At 43.8% G+C, this 21,730-nt stretch overlaps 1 protein-coding gene and 1 long non-coding RNA gene across 5 annotated transcripts in view; one reads left to right on the top strand and one right to left on the bottom strand.

Annotated features, from left to right (window-relative positions):
* The window catches only part of LOC144798606 (uncharacterized), a 1,317,000-nt gene that overhangs the window by 1,020,061 nt on the left and 275,209 nt on the right, over positions 1-21,730 (bottom strand). The window lies entirely within an intron of this gene.
* Positions 1-21,730, top strand: part of PTPRS (protein tyrosine phosphatase receptor type S) — a 320,940-nt gene that overhangs the window by 186,125 nt on the left and 113,085 nt on the right. For all 3 annotated transcript variants that reach the window (XM_078669564.1, XM_078669562.1, XM_078669563.1), the window contains exons 7-10: positions 4,923-5,192; positions 9,673-10,254; positions 11,488-11,621; positions 13,232-13,376. In XM_078669564.1, coding sequence (XP_078525690.1) covers positions 4,923-5,192; positions 9,673-10,254; positions 11,488-11,621; positions 13,232-13,376 — 1,131 coding nt within the window. The remainder of the gene's footprint in view (positions 1-4,922; positions 5,193-9,672; positions 10,255-11,487; positions 11,622-13,231; positions 13,377-21,730) is intronic.

The following is a 21,730-nucleotide window of genomic DNA, read 5'->3' as shown; positions in this document are numbered from 1 at the left end:
CCTTGTCAAACAATAAATGTAAGCCAAAAACACCTAAGTCAAGGTATTGGCCTGCTGCATGTTCAGAGGTCACTCTTTGCGCAGGTCCAAAACCTCTGGGCACTGGGTCTGTTTGGGTCTGAGTTGCTCGAAGGAACCCCTGGGAGGGGTAGTAGTTAGTCTGACACATGGGAAAGCAGTGTACCTGAAGAGAAAGGTCAGAAACAGCCAAATACATCAACACTAGGAAAGGCCAAGACACCCCTGTGCGGTTAGCCTGGAACTATACACTGTAAATGTTTGTTTGCATACACACAAATTATGATGGCAGAAGCGACCTTTGTAATCAGCAGAAAATTGAATGTGGGGGTCACCATTGTGAATAATAAAAGGGGTGGAGTTAGTGATAACTTGCTTGATTTTCCTCCGATTAATGTGACTCCAGCTCTCTTTGCTATGGGGATTACCGAATGAGACATTGGCAGGTGTAATCTAAGCTTCACTAATAATGTTGAGGCTGCTCATTGTTTTTGCACCCTTCCCCTCACCCACTTCCTAATTCCCATCCTTGTTTTGGAGTAAGACGGACTGACTCCTCCCTTTCCTATCCACGTGCCCCAAGATGGCGCCTGCCGTCTCTTCTCTCGCCTCATATGTGGCAGCCGATTGCTAAGCGTTGGAGCGATGACATAATCCTCTTCCGTTTTGCCGCTTACCAATATCCATGTCACTTTCCACTTTTATTTCAGTTTTGTGGTTTAGTAAATATTATATATACATATATATTTTTTTATTTCCTTGACCATATTTCATTTGGTTCAATTTCTGTGAATCGGGGTTTGAAATGTCCGGGATCATCCTCCTGCTACTTCTTCTCACCCGCTCTCGTACATGTGAATCTGATTCTCTTTAAAACTGTTTAAATGGCTGATGACACTCGCAGGAACAATGCCTTCCCCTCTTTCCCTTGGCATGGCCCTCACGTTGGTGCGTGTTTTTGGAGTGGGACTTGCTGGGCACTCTCCAGTCCTGGACAAACCCACTACTACTATTTTCTGGTGAACAATTTATTTAGATAGTCACACCAACTCTTGGCAAGAGAGAGTCTACTACCTTTATATCTCTCCCTGCCTCAAACATTCCCGGTTCTCTTACCTTTAAAAAAAAAAAGTTATCTCTTTATAATTATGGTCTTTTCAGCTCTTCTTCCGTCACATACTTCACATCTTTCTAGTTCTCCTTGTATTCTTTTTTTTGCTGTCCCTCTCTAAAATTCTTCGCTGTTTGAAGTGCCTACTTTTGCCCTCGTACATCTATTTTCTCCCATGTCAATTTTTGTTTTACTTCATTCATATCATTATTGCATTAACAAACCTTGAGATATTTACTATATTCATCTTATTATTTCATTAACAAACCTTGAGATATCTGTGGTCTTCTATGGTAAATGATGGAAAACACGTTTAGGCTTTAACCATGCTTTTGACCTGGTCTCCTCACATGTTTTTCTTTTGGTTTCTCCACTAAACCTAAACTTGCATGCCTGGGTAGTCCTGAGCCAGAGGTCCAGACCAGCTCCTTACTTTTAATCTTAAAACTCAGCAGGGAGATTTGCAGAATTGTGTTTGCAACCTATCTGCTGTGTCACGACCCTCTGACAGAGGCAGGCGCAACCACTGTCTGAATTTGCCCAAATTGAGGCATTGTGTTCCCCCAGGATTGCAATGACCTCTCAACTACGAAGTACTCAACTTGTCTGGGATGATGACTGCCCCTGCACAGACAAGATGATTAGCAGGGTCACTTCCCCTGTGACCTGAATCTCTTCACTCACAATAGCCATCAATTCTGTCCGCTTACACTCTGCCGTTGACTATGGAAACAATAAGCTGACTCGCCATGCCTAAAACGCGACTTGTCTCCTGTGAGTGTCTCAAGCCATTTTTAAAACAAAAGTTCCCATCACCCCTCCTGTGCCCCAACCAATACAAATGAAACAACTCTCCGTCATACTCCAATATTAGGCGTTCAGACCCCTTCTGTGTGTGTTGAGTTTCTTTTGGCTTCTATATATTTTTTTTACTTAATTCAGTTGGATTTTCCGTCTTCCCCTGTTTCCATGACAACACAGTGTTTGCATCACACGCTGGAGTTTGTCGCTGTTAATGCTGTTTGCTGACTGGAATTAGTCCGTCAGTCTATGTACCCCACATTTCTCCTCTTCACCCGCCAAAAAGTGACATATCAGCCCCCCTCAGAAGACTCATCCTCTCCTCTTCCCTGGTTTGTCTGCATGTCACTGTGCCTCTTTACTGTCTCTCCATCTTGTCTTTAGTGTGTCCTGGAATGTTGCAGTGAAGTTGCCCTCTGAAAGGTCCATGGGTCGGTGGGTGGGAAGGCAATGTCCACAAGGCATAACTGGTTAGGCAGTCCAGAAGTTTCCTGCCGGAATCGCTGTCGGGCCCAGAGTATTGGGCTGACCCATGAGTAATGCTCTGGACAGGTGAGAGGGCTGTTGCTGTGCTGGCTGCCTTCAGGCGGAGACACTTAACAAAGGGCATTTAAGCCTGTGGCCAGACTAATACCATTGTAGTGATTTCCCTACTGCAAGGCTGGCCAAAACTTTGGCCTCGAGTAGAGTCGAGTGAAGGTGTTGTTGGCTACAGACTGCCCAAGATCAGAGGTATTTTTACCTGGGTTAGACATTGGTTTGGTGCTACTGTACCCTCACCTTGCCCAGCTCTAGCTACTGAATCAAAGGCCTTAGCCATTTAGTACAGACTAAGTGCTTGATTTAGACCCTGGCCAATGAGTTACTCGTCACAACGCTGACTGATATCCCGCCTGCCGAAATATAAATCCCAGAGGATATAAAGAGATCTAAATTAGTCCCTAAGTCTTTCAGTGTCCTAATCGGAGTCTGAGAGAACACCTTCCCAACATCAGTGGTCTTCCTTCCTGAAGCTTGTCCGACCTCATGAACTCTCTCTTTCCTAAACAAGCACATACTTAGATATCTGCTCTACCTGTCACGACGACATGGCGTAGAATGAGACATATACTCTTCCTGATCCTCGCCCAAGCTTCAAAACTCTTTGTTCCTGTAATCAGGGCAAACCAAGGAAGGCCTTTTTGCAAGACTAAGAAATCCCTCCTGCCTTTCAACAGCACAGGGCAGTGATGCCTTATTACCAACATTGGGACAATCCGAGACAAGCCACGCCTTTCACTTTTACACTGGTAGGCACTAAAAGTCTGCCATCCCAACACAAGAAGGTACTCAAGAAAGCTCTCTTATTGTCTTAGCTGTGGTTGATCCTGCAGAGCCCGAGGGAAATTTGTGCATGAAGCCAGTCCTCCTGGGGAATGGAGCCCACCTGGTTCTAGTGATGGTCTTGACATGTCTCTGGGAAAAATCTGTCTTCAGCTTTCAAAGAGGTTTTTTTCAAGAGTGAGCATCACTGTAAGATTCTTTCCACGTCACCACGTCCTCCCTTTCTCTCCCTTCGCTCATGTTCTACCGTCAGGTCTGGAAGCTGCATCCACCTTCAGCTCAGGAGATGCTGAGAACATGACACAAAGATTTTCCTAGGCGTCCCTTCTGTGACTGTGTCTTGTTAGTTCTCAGCAGTGATGACTCTGTTTCTTGTCCTGTCAGGGCTGAGATGTGACCATGTGCCCCCCATTTTGCCCAAGCCCCGCATTTGATCACATCCGCGACACAAAAGTATGCAGCATTAAAGTGGGCCCCTTCCCAATCCCTCCCCTCGCTCTCTGTCTCTCTCTTGTCTCTTCCTCTCTCTCTCTCTCTCTCTCTCTGATATTCACTTGGGCATTTGCTAGTGGCCCAGGGGTTATGTTCCTTTGCATTGGTCTCCCCTCTCTCCTGTCTCTCTCTCTTTTCTTACTTTCTCTTTCTTTTTTTAACCCTGTTTTTGCATGATGTCTGTTACTCTGAGAGCTGCATCTACCGATCGAATGGTGTCAGATCAAAAAGAGGCTTCGTTGGGTTTCTACACCCGAAAACCACAAAAATGTCATTAGCGTTTCTCATCTTTTCAAATTTTTTTATTTTTACGCTCCCGGCCGGTAGAGCGTCTCCAGAGGGCTCCCGTTCAAATTATGCTTACAACTCCTGGCTACTTAATTTCTCTCCCCTCTTCCGATCTCCTGCTGCTCCCTACACCACCTTGACTGCTTCCATCAATCATCCTCTACCGCAGCTCTGCTTCTACCTCCCGCCTACTGTTAGCGCACCTTGGAGAAGAAGGGAAGAATTAGGCATTGCCCACCAAGAGCTCCATTGGTTGAGATTATGGGGCATGGGCACTGTGAGGGGCCTCTAGGGGTTTCTTCCTTCCTTCCCCTTGGCCAGTAGCCTCTTCGCAGTATTCACTCAACACCCGCATTGACTTCACTTTGCTCTTCACCTTTTCTTTTACCCTTTTCCCCCTGACAACCTGCATAACTGAACCCTTATTGTAAATGTTCCATATAGAGTTATGGTGTCTCTTTCTCTACCCGGAGAATGGCCCCTATCACATTTGCTGTCTTCACATCCGTTAACCACCCAGAGTCAGGGGGCCCCGGGAACTCGGACAGAGGGGAGGGAAACGATGGGCCACATTTTCTTTTTCATCTGATATGTGAGATGTCTTTAAAGATGAGAAATAGCTAATATATTTTTGTGTATTATCTGTGCTGTGATGGGCCTACCTCCTGACTTCTGGAGACCTGTTGCTATGAATTTCAGCTTTAATGTCTTTCTATTTACAGTTTATATTGTTTGTGAAGTAAATTTCTTTAACATTATTTTTCGTTAATTTGTTATTTAATTTGAACTTTTTGAAGATTTTTATTTTTTTGTTCCTTTCTTTATTTTGGTTTATTTCACCGGTCCGCTCTGTGTTTTTTTTATTACCCTCTTTGCCTTTCTTCCACAGTCCGCCGAGTAGCGCCCCGCTTCTCCATCCTACCCGTCAGCCATGAGATCATGCCGGGTGGTAGCGTGAACATCACATGCGTGGCAGTTGGCTCACCAATGCCCTACGTGAAGTGGATGATGGGGCAGGAAGATCTGACACCTGAAGACGACATGCCTGTGGGGCGCAATGTGCTAGAACTGACCAACATCAAGGAGTCTGCTAATTACACCTGTGTCGCCATGTCCAGCCTTGGTGTTATCGACTCTGTGGCACAAATCACAGTGAAATGTAAGTGCAGACAGGACTTAGTAGGATGAAGAGGAACAAATCTAGTGTCGGCTTATCCCTTGAAATCCTCTCTTCTCATAAGGGTCCCCAATAGGGGAAAGAAAGGCATAGTTTCTAGAGAGAGAAGGTTGGGAACACAAAATCTTACTTTACTAACGACGGCCAAACTTTGCCTATAAATCTTTCATGATCTCGAAGTACTAATAGTTATATTGTTGTGTAGTAACGTAACAAGTGATAATATTGTTTGTTACCTAAGTTCTGTCTACTTTAGATTGTGCAATTACTATGATGTACAATACAGAAACACTGAGTTATGCAGAAAACCTACAAAGACTAAAGTACATTCTTTGACATCAGCTAGTGTCGACCTATGTCCCCGTTCCTATGTGCTTCTATGAGGATATAGTCTTCCTCGCCTGCGTGACTACGCCATTGTAGTATGCTGCCCTCTGCTTTACTACATGGTATTCCGATTTTCTCTAGCATGGGGTCTTGCAGAGATTCACAGGCCTGAATCATTTCCCCTAGTTCATATAGTTTGACAAAAAACAATCATCGACTGAGCATTGATGTTTAAAATGTGTGTGCGCTTCAGTGTTTCATGTTTAACAGACACTCCTTTCGGACTGTTGTATTCTTGTTAGTTTCACCTTACTCTTAGCTTGCTTTTAAGTTAGACTGAGTGGGAAATGGAGAGAAAACAAAAACTATATCTGTTCTTTTTCTTCATATAATAGAATAGATCATCAAACCCTAAAGAAGATCTACCAGATCAGTGTATATACAAATTGCCTCATTCGTTGAATGCATAGGTTGTTTCGGATCTAACAACTAAAGATGTATGTTGATTTCATTGTTTTATCTAGAATTTTCTATTGGGCAAATACTTGTCACCACATAGCTCCTTTAGAGCAGTCACTGCCATGTTTCATGTGATTCCTCTGAAAGAGAGCTAGTCTTAATACGCACTCCACTCATACCAGATCCAGTGTTCGCCCCTTTCACGTGGATACATTTCCTCTTACTTTGGAGTAAAGTCAGAGTTGCAGAAGCTCGTTGTTTGACTTGTGTGGTGTAGTTTGGTTCCACAAACAAGAATTAGTTTCCACATCTTTCCTGAACTTTTGGTCACCTGGTTGGTACCTCTTAGTGGTTCTGGCTCATACTAAAGACAGGGACCAGGAACTCTGAGGATTCTAACACCATGCATTTTTGTCCTGTTGTGACATGAAATACATGTGGTTCTCCTTAACTAATCCAGGGGCGCCATCTACAAGGATCCCAGAATGTCCCTTTTGCAGGTGTCTTATTTTCTTTACCCAACTCTGCAATAGCAACAAAACATTCCCAGAATGTCCCTTCGGTGATTATCTGGTCTGTTAATCAACCCCACATCCCCAACTATCACCAGTAATCAGAATTTCACTATGTCACTAGTTTTGATGGTGCCTGGTACTCTTTCCCCAATCAAGCATTAACAACAATAAGGATTCTAGAATGAATTATCCTCTGTTTGATGTCTGATTTTCTTTCCAAATCCATACTGGCCACTTGAAAACCCAAACCAGGGGAGTGGCTGGTGGTGAGGCTTCTGAAAGGGGCCTGTGTAGTTTTAACACCTGCAACAGCTTTGGCTGTCTGTTTTCAAACCAGCAAAAGTGAAGTGAACTGCTTTGAAATCTAGCCTCAGATCTTGGATTGTTCCAGTATCCCTCGGCTCGGAGTGCGCGCTCTTGTCTCTGATGTGAAAACACAATGCTGAGCGAGCCTCGCAGCCATCAGCTTTCTTATTTTCCTTCATTCATAATTTATAAAGCGTCTGGCAGAGAGCCATAAATGCTACATTTGCACAGTTTGGATCATGGTGGGTAAATACGGAGGAGAATCAGCCGGGAGAAGAGAGGTATTGGACTGAGGTTATAGAATCTGGAAGTGTTTGTGGTGGCTGTTTCTGCACAGTGCATGGATTGCTTCACAGCAACATCCACACCTGCAAGCGGAAAGTGGGACGGGGTCACAAGGGGTGAAGTTGCCAGATCAGAGGATGGTAATAGCAGGGCAGATGGGCTCAAGGGTAGCAAGGAAGACAATATAGATGTGGAAACAAAGAAAGAGCCTTTACGTTGGTGGGCATTGGCAACCTGTGCTGTTAATGCAGTAGAATTGTGGGACGAATGAGAAAGCTGGGCCATGGTGCAAGCACTGGTTTTTGTTTGGTTCTTCTATAAAGTATGGCGTACACCCTTTAACAGATCTCATATTGCTGTGAAAGTACAGATGCTGTTATAGTGACCGAAAAGGCCTATGATGTAAAAAGCCATGCTTCAAATAGTTGATAAAACTTCAGACGACATGGGTCCCTTCTTAGATTTAACGATATTTCATTCCTGGGCACCTTGCACTCGAAACAATTTGCCACTGCATTTCTTCAAATGAGATTTGGGAACACCAAATCACAGCAGGTCATTCATCCCAAAATTCTTCCAGAAACGTATTTGACACTGCATCTACTCAAGGGGGGGTTTGATTGATGCATCAAACAAACTGTGTTGAAACAACTGTGTTTTCTTTCCTCACTGGTAGCCAGTGCAGTTCGTTAAGAGCTTTTGAAACATAATAAAATCTTCAAGGTTGTGACAGTCCTTGTTGCTGTATTCTGAATATACTGCAACGTTGCAGTATTCTTTTTAGGTAGTCACATATAGAAGGAATTGCCAAAATCCAGTCTAGAATGAACAAACCCATGAACTGATAATGCCATCACCCACAGAGATAGAAAGTCAGAATGGGAAGAATCCTGCTAAATTCGTTAGGCTGATAAAAGCAGACTTTAGTAGTAGCTGTGAACTGTTTAGAGGTGTATAGTGGAGATAAGTGGTGCTTAAACAATTTGCAGAATTGTTATGAGCAGATTTTGCATATATACCTTTGTTTTACATGTTTTAATAACTGTCTCTGGGACGTACAAGAACACAGAGATAAAAGTGAAGTACATGGTGAAGCTTAATGCCACCTTTCCGTCGCCTCCCCTTCCCCTGGCTTTTTGATTGGAGCGGATATTTTCCTGTTGGCGGCGCAAGCAGTTGTGACACAGAAGCAGAGCACAGAACCAAGAATTGGGCAGACTTAGAGTGGGGAAGTATTGTACACGGTGGATGGCAGAGTTGCAAAAGAGAAGAAACTGATGTTTTGAAACACATCCCAAAGCTAGGGCAACCTAATTTTAGGAGGATGGTGCCCTAGGATCATGTCTAAATACTAGTCAACCTGCCATATATACAAGTCTTTTGTCATGGCTCAATAATACAGAGAAATATTGACTGAATCCTGGTTCTGCTAATTTGTGATAACAGTGCAGCTAACGACACACCAAGATGATTACCTGGGAGAAATGCGGTTAGGTCGGCATCTGTGGTTAGGTAATGAGATTACCGGACGATCCAGGAGGAGCAGGCCCAGTGCAGAAGCTTTAATGTGTAGAAATACAGAATTATTAATCTATGGGATGCCTATGCTTTGACCTCTAAGGACAAAGAAAGTGTTGAACCATACACATCTAAATCACATATTTAATCTCTGCAGATATAGCACCCTTATTGATAAGTAATTGGATACAAAAGATTTAAGCTCTGATCCTTAGACGTCAAAGAATCTATATCCTTCGAGTTTGAACTCTAGCGATAAAGAAACTTTGATCCCTCATAATTAAGATTTTTTGTTTAATTCTAGAGATAAAGGTGGTCTAATTTCAATTGATAAACATGTTTTGAGACCTAGAAATAAAGAATCTTTGACCTCTGGAAATAAAACTCATCTTGTTCTAGGTCATATCTTGGAGTTTACAGCATACTGAAAAGTTTTTATGTGAGCATTCAATTCCACTATACACATTTAAGATCCTATAAAACATAGATGCAAATATGTACTAATTGTGTTTAATGGACTTGCAGGTTTAGTGAGGTTTAAGGTCATATTTTGTTGTTGGTAAAGACATCTGGCAAAAAACGCATTTACCTAGCGCCAATTTGTGTTCATCAGTTAATGGTTAAGCAATCAACAAATAAGATTTTATTGTGTATATGGATCCTCATTCAACATATATTTACTTCCCCATTAAAAAATGCAGGTATAGCTTGCTTTTGTTAAAACCACACTCTCGTAAACCCTTGTTACAAGATTTCTTAGAGAGTTAAACACTCATTTTAGTCTATAGGTAAACTGAGAGTCGCAAGACCCTGCCCGGTTGATTAGCCGCGCTCTATAAATGTGTGATTGATTGAAGTTTGAATCCTGATAGGGTTGACACTGCCCATGATCCTTCGTAGATCAACAGGCGGAGCACCTTAAAATTGGTAATAGTAGCACCTGCTGTTTACAGAGCTGCAAACTGAATGGTAGGAAATGCTGTGTGAACATGTTACTATAATATAGTCTTACGATTTAAATATTCCATTATAAATGTTTTTTTTGTTCTCAGCACTTCCTAAAGCTCCCGGTAAGCCTGTGGTAACTGAGACCACAGCCACCAGTATCACTGTCACCTGGGACTCTGGCAATCCCGACCCGGTGTCGTATTATGTGATAGAGTACAAGTCGAAGAGCCAAGAAGGGCCATACCAGATCATGGAGGACATAACTACCACTCGCTACAGCATTGGAGGATTGAGTCCCAACTCGGAGTATGAGATCTGGGTCTCTGCAGTCAACTCGATCGGCCAGGGACCACCCAGTGAGACAGTGGAAGCCCGCACAGGAGAGCAGGCACCAGCCAGTGCCCCCCGCAATGTCCAGGCACGAATGCTGAGCCCCTCAACCATGATCATTCACTGGGACGAGCCAGTGGAGCCCAACGGGCAAATTCGAGGCTACAGAGTCTATTTCACCATGGAACCCGACAAGCCTGTTAATGACTGGCAGAAGTACATAGTAGAGGGAAGCCAGCTGACGACAGTGAAGAGCCTCCGAGAAGATGAGACCTACACAGTGCGAGTTTTAGCCTACACGTCTGTAGGAGATGGGCCACTCTCGGAGCCTATGCAGGTCAAGACACAGCAGGGAGGTGAGTCTTGTTTAGGCTGGAGGGAGGCAGATGCCAGTCAGCAAACTCATGCACACAGTTTCTCTAAGCAAGATGAGGGTGGTGATGATTCTGTATGTCTGTAAGCTCTGCATCCATCAGAAAAAGCTAGGGTTGATCCCACAATCACATTTCTGCAAACATTTGACTGGTTCTTCCAAGCTGATCCTTTTTGCTGGGCCTGCTTGAACATGCCTCTCTGTAAGCAAGCTCAAGTAGTCCCCGCTGATGTATGCCTCATGTTTCTAATATGTGGTTTGAAGCAGAAATTATTGCACAGGCACCCCACTGCTAAGCCTTCCATAGCTGTATGCGGGACAAACCTCATTTCAAGTGCACTGAGGCAGATAGTAAAATGAGCTTTCTGAACTATGTTAAGGTATAGATAGGCAATGTGATTTTGTGCCTATTCATTCCTGTTGCTTTTGACTTTTTTTTTATTAGTGATGCATAAAGACAGTGGCCCCAGTGGTTTAAAACCCTAAGGACCCTGATGAAAATGTGTGCTCAAGCCAATCCGATTTAAAGGGAGTCTCGAGTTTCTATATATGATTGTTTCCCTGCTTCAAGCTCTCCATTTTACATAAATACTCACCTGCACTCATTGCAAATGCAATATCATTCGTGACTGCTGGCACCAAACAGTATTTAAGTGGATTTGTAAATGTGTACTTTCTTTGGTTTGCCAGATTGTCTGATGTGTTCTCACTTGCCTTTTCATCACTCTTAAAAGTTTAAGACATGACAACTCTTGGTAGAAGGTGATCTTTCTTCTTTATGTACACTCCTACTTACAACAGTGAGCAGCTGACACTTCGAACGTGGATTCGTAATGCGACTCTGCAGAAGCAGTATATAAGTCACTTGTTTAGCATCCTCCTTTTTCTCCCACCTACAACCCATCACCCCAAGACGGACATCTTTACCAAGGAACATACTAGTCAGCTTCATAGTTGCAGATGGTTTAAGTGTCTTGTGCAGTCCCATGTCAGCTTTACACCCAATTTTGTTTACCCAACTAAAGTGAGCGTTCCTAAGAGGTAGAGTGCCCCCTGCCATTGAGCACCCACAAATCATCTCTTTAGACGTTACTGACTGCCAGGGGTGTCTTGCATCAACATGCATTTTTCCACTTTATCTCATCAGAGTTGATAGTTCTTGCTTTCTGAATCTGTTACTCTCTTTTTCCACAATGTATTTTTATCACAATATCAGTTCCTGGTCAACCAATGAACTTCAGGGCAGAAGCTAAAACCGAGACGAGCATCATGCTGACCTGGAGCCCACCCCGGCAGGAGAGCGTCATTTCATACGAACTGTACTACAAGGAAGGACCGCATGGCAAGGAGGTAAGGGCCCAAGGGCAGAAGTTTAGGAAAGTTTCAGAGGGGACAGAAAGGGCTAAGTGGCATGGCAAGGAGGTGGCGTGGCTGGGAAAGTGGAAGCATAAATGTGTGAGACGGTAAAAGGGGGCATGTAGGAATGACGGTGAGGGTGGTGGAGTGAGAAGATGGAAACAGATGATGGAAGGCCAATGTGGAAAAAGTGTGGAAAGGAGAAGAGAACAATGAGTAGACAAATGGTAGTAAGGGGTCGGACAGAGGTAGAATATGGACACTGGGGAGCTGGAAGGCGGAGAACAAGGGCAGAGGGCTGTCGATAAAGAAGAGAGAAGGCCAGGAGACCTGAAGAGAGGATGTTGTGGGGAGGAGGAGAAAGGGTAGGAAAAGCCGAGGCATACAGGTCCATAAGGGGGACAACCTCATGCAAGAAAGGAGAGGAGAGAAGCTTGGAAGCCTGCGAACATGGAGGCACTGGCAAAAGGAGAGGAGGATAAGAAACAAGAGTTATTAAGAAGAGGAGAGGACAGGGAGCAGGAAAAAGGGGCAGGCAAGGTAAGGAGGGTTGGAGTATGGCTCGAAGACAATCGTCTGCATCCTATGTTTCTACCCGACGTTGGGCTTTCTGTAGACATTGGTTACAATGGTACCATTAAATGACAGTATTAAAAGAGTGGTTAGTAATGAGGAAACGGGGGCTGAGGGGATTGCTAACATCTTTAGGAACATAACACTGTCCTTGAGCTCTAGGGAGCGATGGGGCCGACCTATTCCGTTTGAATTGCAGACAGCATGTTAGCGCTATATTGAATGCACCTTTTCCCACTTGGCAATGATATCAACTTTGCTGTTGTTCAATCTGATAACTTAACGTGCAAGCCCCTGCAACCTTCCAGTCTGTGATTCTGTGGATTTTAGTTATTTGCATCTAGGTAAACATTCTGCTATGGATGGCAAATTAGAAGATGCAGTATTAACTCTTAGACGTCCTGAATAATCTAGACTTCCACCCTCTCCCTTGGTTATACTCTTGATCTCGTCTTAATAAAAAATATATCCATCTCAATTTATAATTCTTGTCGAGCTGAGCTGATCATTCAAATGTCATATTTACTGTTATCTTCTGCTTCAAATTCACTAGTTGTATATTGCCTTAAATATTTGGGAAAACCTAATTTGACAACATATTGACATTCCCTTTGCATTGTATCCAATTCGAAATTGGAAATGCTCACCACAACTCCCTTTATAAACTGGCACCAATCACAAAATTAAAGCACCTGAAAATGTCCTGACAGGATGGAAAGAGGGTCAGGAGTCTTAGAGGTGCTTTCACATCACATAGGGCCATGATCACTTTTGCAACAGGACTCATTGGGTGCATTGCTAGAGAAAGGATGGAGTGGGGGCAACTGGGCTCTTTGCTGCTTCATCCTCATGTGGGTGGTATGGGAAGTAGTGGTTGTCCAACACAGCCCCAAGAATCTCTTCTCCAAGATATAACCCGGCGTTTTTTCTGCCTTGGGCATCTTTTGATATCTTTTGATCACTTTTGGTGAACTATGCATCAAGCTTTGTTTGACCAATGTCCTTCTCTTTGTTGCCTTTTGCATCCTCAGATTTCGAAAACCATTGACCCAGTGACCTCGTACACAGTGGAGGGCCTGAAGCCAAACACAGAGTATTTGTTCCACCTTGCTGCCCACTCGCATGTAGGCCTAGGAGCTGCGACCGCCGAGATCAGAGAGAGAACGTTGCAGTCTAGTAGGTGTCTCTCCTTTTCCAGGCTTCTCTGTGGGACGTGGGGAGCACCTTTTAGACCAAAGTGTGGCGATGAACATCTTGTCTCCCACCGTGGAGTAGCAAGGGTCCTGTATTGGAGTTGGTGGGGTCTGAGTGAGATCTACGAAAAACGTGCTCAGTAAAATTGTAGCCAGATTTGAAGCAACTTCTTTCGCAGATCTAATGTATGGTGTGTGGATTTAAGGAATTGTGCTTAATACTGTTGTTACATATGTGCTTAGTTAGAATGTGCTGCCTGCCATATAAGCCTTTTTGGGACAACTAAAACTACTGAGAAATTCGGATTTCTGTTTAATGATAGCTGGCAGACGTTTCGGACATAATTCCGAGTCGTCTACCAGTCCGCCTGATGACACTTGGAAATGGGAAAGTTTTGAAAGCAATAAGTGATCTTCCAGGTGCCGGGGGCACATGAATATACAATATGCAGATCACTGTGACCCGGATTAGTATTTAGTAATGTAACCAAGGGCAGAGGGTACTGTGACTATCTGCACTGTGTTGTAATTTTGTAATTGTTTTGATCAGTGAAAGGGGGGGGGGGGGCGACGAACAGATGTGGTTATAGACCTTTCCATCCACTACTGCTTGGATCACCATTTTTATCCTCCCCGTCACAGCACTACCTTACAACGCCACTGTCCTTACTACCTGTACCCCCACCTGTCACCTCCCTACCTTCCACTCTAAGCACTGTTTGTGAATAGTTTCTGTGAAGCAGCATACCCGAACCCAATGTTCTTTTCAAATCAATTCCTTTAATCATACAGCTCCATCTAAGGAGCTCTAGAATCCCATCGCTTACGCCACCTACCCATTACCCAACTTGGCCAAAACGTCTATTGCCACGTGTTACGTGGTGCAGGCAAGCAGTGCACCTTTCTGCGGGGCTCCAAGATTACATCTTACTTCCTGTAGACTCACAAAGTCCGCAAACAACACTATTTCCAAATCCACAAGCCGGAGTCGTATCCACCAGGAAGCAAAATTAAGCTTCCATGTTTGTTCATTGTCGCCATACGTGCAGCAACCCATGCTTTTTGTTTCGAGAGATCTCAGATAATCAAAGAGAATCATCTATTCCACTTTGTCTTATGAAAGCATTTCCTTCACTGTGCCTGTACTCTTGCAGTGCTTCCCTGAGGTCTTCCCTCCATCCAAAAAGCCTTTACTGACACTGTCTCGTCTCCCCTTAGCTCCCTTCTTCCAGCTCTACATACATGCTTTCAGGCACCCTCACAAGCTTGGAACCTTTCTGTTACCTCACTGCAAACATGGGAACAGTGGATGCAAACATTAATTTGCCACACCTGGCATCTAATTCCAAAGCTTGCGTTTGTTTAAAGTGTAACCTGCTACCAAACTTTACATTGATATGGACTGTCATGAGATAGTAGTTCAGTTACAGCGCCTTGAAAGCTGTGTGGAGTATGGGCATTGGCCACATTGCTACTCTTCTGTAGGAGCAATGATGTCCTATCTCAGTTTTTTTTCTATCTATCCTTTTGAACTTGAGGATGTTTAGGAATTAGCTGTTCATAAAACTTTGGCCAGGGAAAAAAGACTGGATGACCTTATGCCTTCTGGTGTAGGGCTGGCCCATTCAGCTAGAAAATACACTTCTGTAACCCCTTACAACTGCAGTTCATTTCTGGGGTGGATGAAGTGAAAGCTTGATGGGAGATCGGAGGTGTATTGAAACTCATGTGTGGGCCACAGGTGCTCCATTTAGTCTAATGTCCTTGCTGGGGCTTAGAGGACAGCTTCCCAGATGCAAAGATCTCAAACTCGGCCTTCCCCAGAAACGTTGCTCTTTTTTGCAGGATTTTTTCACAGATTCATTGGCCTGCAACAGCTGTTTCCTCTATTTCTAGTCATCTGGGGTCTAGAAAGCCGGCCTAGAAAAAAGCTGGTCACGCTAATGCAGGACTGCTTGTAAATGTAAACATATGGGGGACACATCATGTGCAAACCAGACCTGAATAAAACTATATCACACTGTCTCCACACCCAAGTAATGCTATAAGTGACAGTCGAACAGGTTCTGTCCCAGACCCAAACAAAGATTTCTCTAGTGCTGAACACATCACGCGTTTCCCAACACTACTAGCCATCAAGACACTTCATGTAAAACCCCAATGGAACATATTAGGGCAGCTCTCAACCATCCCACTGAGTTCATAGATGGCGTACATATGGCTTTCACAAATTACTGTTCTATCAAATCATGTAGATAGCAATGCCAAGCTGACACATCTCAAACTGCTGTGCGAGAGGAGTATTACTGCCCCAAAAGGCATATAAAGCATTTAGTAAATCCCTTCTGCCGCGTGCTCTCTGACACCGGTATCATAAACCCGCACCCCAATGCTGTCAGATCGACTTCAAACTATCCAACAGCGCCATGAGTTATGCATGCTAAGAAAATACACCACCCAATCCTATATTCGGACAGGAACACCCTATACTGATCAACACAAGTACTTTCATTCTCTGGTTTGCGAAGGAAACTTTGCAATGGTTGGATGGCACCCCAAACAACCCATGTCGCTACTGGCCCATACCAGTGGCAGACGTTGCCCATAGCATAAGTCGCTTTGAAGTAGTTATTTCCTGTTAGCCCAGAAGATTAACCTAGAAAGAATTGTTTTAGTCGAAACACACTAGGTGGCAGGACTACCTAGAAGGACAAGCCACACCTTAATCCAACTTTTTTTGTTTTCTTCTCTGTTGTGCAATACTTTAAAATTACATTTTTGGCTACACGCAGTTCTCCTGAGCATGCGATGCCACTTTATCGTAAAGGTCCCTTAACACCAGAATGCAGTCCCTTCACTATCCTGAACAGTCATTAGTAAAGGAGCAAACCTCAGCCCTGAAACACTGCTTTACCCAAAATGAAGCTAGTTGCACACAAAGCAATTCTGCTCAAAAACCTCACACCCTCCAACCCAGAGCTATCAGTACAATGATAATTAAACCTTGAAACACAATATTCCCTATGTTTTGTGTAAAAAAAAAAGAACAATAATATATGGTATTATCGAGGTTGGCCGGCATGTTCATATCGGAGCACTTGACTTTTGAAATTTTGAGTTTCTTGCCTTCGGGCATGAATCTACATCAGAAGGGTAATTGGTGTTTAAACTGCCTTCCCAAGGTATTGTTTTGAAGGTAGTGCAGCTTCCAATTTGGAAGTTTAAGACTTCGAAAAATAACAGTGCACTGTGGAAGGAAATTCCCCATGGTCAACTGCATATCCTCTTCCAGGTCTTTATCATGGGATTTTATCCCAGAATCCAAGCGAAAGCCGGTGCGATGCATATGCAAGCTTCCTCGAACATCTACTTTTCAGCACTGTTAATTCCATGAAAAAGCCTAAAACATTTCCTGTCTTAATAGCGGCATCCTTTCAAAGATGACTGACTGCCTGGTAATGCAGAAAACCTTCAAAAATATTCAGGGGTTACAGATGGGTGTGCATAGTTGAGCAGAGAAATGAATGGGAATGGGACACCCACAGAACCAGTTCTTCTGCTCATTACTTTAAGAAGGTTTTTCACTTTCAGGATATGGACCTACTCTTGGCAAGCCAGCAAAGCATAAGAATTTTGCGTCAAACATGCTCATCTAATCTGAATTTCTCTTGAGTATCACTCTGGCCTTCCTCAAGAGTCCCACATACACAGACTGTGCTAGTCTTCCTCTTTGTAGTATATTTCCCTTTTTTCTGGGCATTTTGCCTTTTTTCAGGGCATTGGGTAAGAGTTTTACTCTATGAAGCATCCAACGGTGTGTTCTGCTCCTGGGGCTTAAAAACATAAACAAAATGTCGGCCCATGTCGCGGCCAGATTGAGTAGCCTGCTTTACTTTCCACAGTAGTTGATGGCACAAGGGTGAACCCAAGAATCACTAGAGACGTGGGGTTTTATAGCTCTTACTGGAACAGTGCTACCTAATATGTCAATGAAGAATAATTGGTATCTTATTCAAATGGAATTCAATCATTACATCCAAAACTATATTGCAACAATGCAGTAGGTGCCAATGATAGAAACCTGCTTGGTGTTCTCCTCAAACTGATACACATGTAATAAAAGTATTCATTGTGTGTATCAAATATACAAGAACAGCATGGCTTGTTAATGTCTAATGTAAAGGGTCCGTGCCATGGCCAACAACGTTTCGATCCTGTCAGAAATTAGGGGTCATCATCAGGACTCAAAGTGGTGGAGCCTAATAAAAAAATATGCATTACAGGTCAGAGGAGTAATCGTTAAAGTGTCAGTTGCCTCAGGGTTCAATAGGAAAGGATGGAGTCACCAGTGGCAGCCTTGCGCTTAATATGCTGTGGACCATCAGGGAGGGCAGATGTCCCTACCTGACTTGTACAACAGCTCCCAGCGGCGTCCTCAGTTGGCCACGCATGTGCAGATAATTTGATGATGGAGCACTGAGTCTCAGATGAATGCTGCACTTCCACAGGCACCTTACAGAGGACGCACTATTGAGGGCCATCCGTGCACTGCAGCTACATTAGGAGACTCTCCCTGATGGTCCCCTGCATATTAAGTGGACAGCCACTACTCGTGAGTTTTGGATATGTTGCCATTTGTTTGACATGCCTTACTTTCTACAACATATGTAGAGCCTATACTAGCTTGGCAATGTCAGTAGCATGTTTTTTTCTGTTTTCTGGCACATAGTCTGTACCATCTGGAAACCAGATTCTTGGTTCAGCTGCACATTGTGAATTGAAACCACGGTTGAATAAAAGACCGTCTGTGTCTTGATCTGCCCACACGCGTTTCCGTTAGCACTCAGTGTTGGGTGCAGCTGTATTGCAAAAAAGCAGCACTTACCCTACTTGGTGGAAAACAATCCCGAGTGTGACTGGGAACAATCCTAGACACCATGGCGTGGGTAGGTGAGAGGTCTGATTTTGCCAAGTGCAGTGCTCTCACTTTTCTTTTCTTTTTTCAGTTTTGTAAACAAGTACCTTAACCAATGTTAGTAGGGGAAGTCCTTCAACATCATGTATTTGCCATCACTACGGTATTGCAGCATGAATCCTTTTCTGGATTCACATGCTGTGCATTACTCAACCATCTAGTGGTTGGGTCCAGAAACGTTTGTGTTTTTCTTTCTTTTTTTTGTTTTTGTTGTTGTTGTGGGTGTCGTCGACCACCATTTAGTTGTAAGTTCATCCCTTGTGTGACATCAGACTGTGCCCTGGAAGTTCCTGTGCATGGTCGCCACCTTCAGATTCTTTTTTTCCGCTGTTGAGCTTGGAAGCATGACGGGGGAGCTCCAAAGAATTTTTGAGAGAAGACTGGAAGTTGGAAAATCAACATGAATCACTGAAGGCCATGAGAAAATCTAATACAGAGAAGGGAAGCCTTTTTGATCCCAATGGGGGACCCCGCCGGTAAGATCAATGTGGTCAGAGAATGAAGATGGGATAGGCAGAAAGGGGTCGTGGAGAATATTCCTTTCGAATTTTGCCCCAACTGCCATCACAAATTCGCAAAAAGAGACCCCTGTGAAGTCTGCAACCTTTGCCTGCCGAAGGACCACAAAGATGAGTGAATGAATTAATGAAAAAGATTTTAAAGCGCAACAAATGCCACATGGCGTCAAGGCGCTAATAGCAGTTAAATGCAAAAACAACAATTGATGGACAGAATGCAGAACAATGTCATACATTCCCCCTAGTACAAAGGGCCTAAATCCATGTTTTTTGTTGTTGCTAATAGCAGTTAATCTTAGGAAGACACAGCTCCACAGGGAGCTGGGAGGATCTAGTAATTGTCACCGTAAAGGTACAAAGGGAAATACAGTGGTGGGACTTGATGAATGTGAACATAGGGAGACCATACAAAACACCAGCTCCCACGGTGACCATAATGACTGACGCATCCCACAAGGGTTGGGGACACACACAGGAAACCTGAAGGTGAGAGGACTATGAAACATCACAGATGCTGTGAAACACGAACTATCTAGAGATTAAGACAGCCTTTCTTGCCCTAAAAGCATTCCAAGCACACGTAATAGGTCATTCTGTACTGATCCTAACACACAACACAATAACCATGTTCTACCTCAACAAGCAGGGAGGAACAACGTCATTCACCCTGTCCAAACTAGCTCATGAGATATGGTATTGGGCCATTCAAAGACAAATCACACTTCAAACAGTTCACCTCCCAGGGACACAAAACACAGAGGCAGACAGTCTGAGCAGGCAAGACACCATGAATGGGAGATGAAACAGGAGGTACTAGACAATATTTTCCAAGTTTGGACCACAACAAGCACAGATCTTTTGGAAAGTACAGAAAACACAAAATGCCAAGACGTCACTTACAGGTTTCCACACCACCAGCCCAAAGGGAATGTCCTGTCAACAAGCTGGTCAGGGAACTTTGCATATGCCTTTCCACCGATTCCCCTGATCCCAAAGGAACTGGACAAGGCCAGACAGCCGGGGACAATGCTCATCCTCATAGACGCACAATGGGCCAGATAGACCTGATATTCAGACCTGCTGGAGATGGTAATAGGGTGCAGGATCCCAATCAAGGCAGAACCAGCCACACAGCCTAGCAGCATTGTTCCCGAATACTTAAAATTCGGTCACCTACAACTACCGCCTAGGACGATGGTAATCCTTAGGGAAGCTAGAAACCAAGCACAAGAAAATGTTGCATGGAGAAATGGAACCGATACATCCACTGGTGCACAAGCAACAGTAGGATGGAAACCAGAACAGAAAAAGAAACAAAACTGATGTATCTCACATGCCTATCAGGCAGCGGACTGACATACGCGTCACTAAAGATACATCTAGCAGCAATAGCAGCTTATACCAGAGGTACATTAAGAACCATTCTCTTCACACTTCTTGTAGTGAAAAGATTCTTTGAATGTTCAAAAAGGGTTGAACCACCAAGTACGTTATCAACCCCAATGTGGAACCTAAACATGGTGCTAATGCAATTAATGACAGAGCCTTTTGAACCCATGCACAAGACTGACTTAAAATTTCTAACACCAGATCCACAAGGACAAGGTGGTCAATAGAACAAATAAACAGTTCCTACCAAAGGTAGTGATACAATCCCATGTCAATCAAAGCATACAACTACCAGCTTTCTTCAACAGCGAAAGACATAGGCAGAAAGGGCCTTTCATACGCGGGACGTGCAGAGGGCACTAATGTACTACCTACAGGAAACAAACGTTTTTCGTGAGAGAAACAAATTATTTGTCTGCTTTGCCAGAGCAAGCAAGGGATCACCAGTAATCAAGGGAACGATTGCAAGATGGATAGTGGAAACAATGCAAACCGATTACACTAGAGCGGGAAAGACATTACCCGTGCATCCCAGAGTGCATTTAACCTGAAAGAAGGGCACAACACTTGCATTCCCATCAACACATCCACATTTCAAGCCCAACAACCCTAGGGACCGGATTAATGCACAGCATGTGACTCCAGAAAAGAATTCATGCTGCAAAAATCAAAGTGTCAATTACATGTAGGAGCAGTTTTGCAGCTTGGAAGAATTTTCTGGATTCACATGCGCTCCAACTGCCTTACAGGAACTTCCGGGGCGCCGTCTGATGTAGCATAAGGTATGGACTTACCACCAAATGGTGGTCAGCGACACCCAACACACCAACAAAAAAAAAGAAAAACGTTACCGGACCCAACCATTAGATGGTGAAATAATGCACATCATGTGAATCCAGAAAATTCTTCAAGCTGCAAAACTACTTCTACTGGTAAGTAACCATTTAACTTAGTACCCCAAGAGCCAAACACTTGTATTTTTTATTCAAAATATTTTTTACACTTAAGACATAATCTTCTTTGTATTTAACCAGCCACTTGGAGTGATCTAGTGTTAGTTATTCCTGATACAGCGGTAGATGCTACCTCTTGGAGACCTTTAGATGCTGTTGCTTTCACATATCTGATGGGGTCACTTGGTAGCCCAAAAGATGCTCTTCTAAAAGGGATTGACCAAAATAAAGAGGAGTGAGCTGAATCTCCTGGTTGGACGTGCTCAGATTGACAACGGTATTCTAGGTGTAAGCAAGGCACCGAACATTTGTTTTCATCTTCTCCCAAGTTATGGCCATAAAAGGCACAGTTTGCAGTAGTGGGATTGAGCTAGTAACTGGACAACTACTTTTATTTTCCTAACAATTGGTTGGACCACTCACTAGAGTTCTTACCGCCTGTCGTGCCATTGTAGAAGCATGCTATAGAATGAGAATGCTGAAGCGCGCCCAGGCTACGTCT

This window comes from Lissotriton helveticus, chromosome 12 (genome assembly GCF_964261635.1).
Source record: "Lissotriton helveticus chromosome 12, aLisHel1.1, whole genome shotgun sequence".
Taxonomy (NCBI): Eukaryota; Metazoa; Chordata; class Amphibia; order Caudata; family Salamandridae; genus Lissotriton; species Lissotriton helveticus.
The sequence above is the reverse complement of the archived record's forward strand: the minus strand, read 5'-3'. Positions and strand labels throughout refer to the sequence as shown.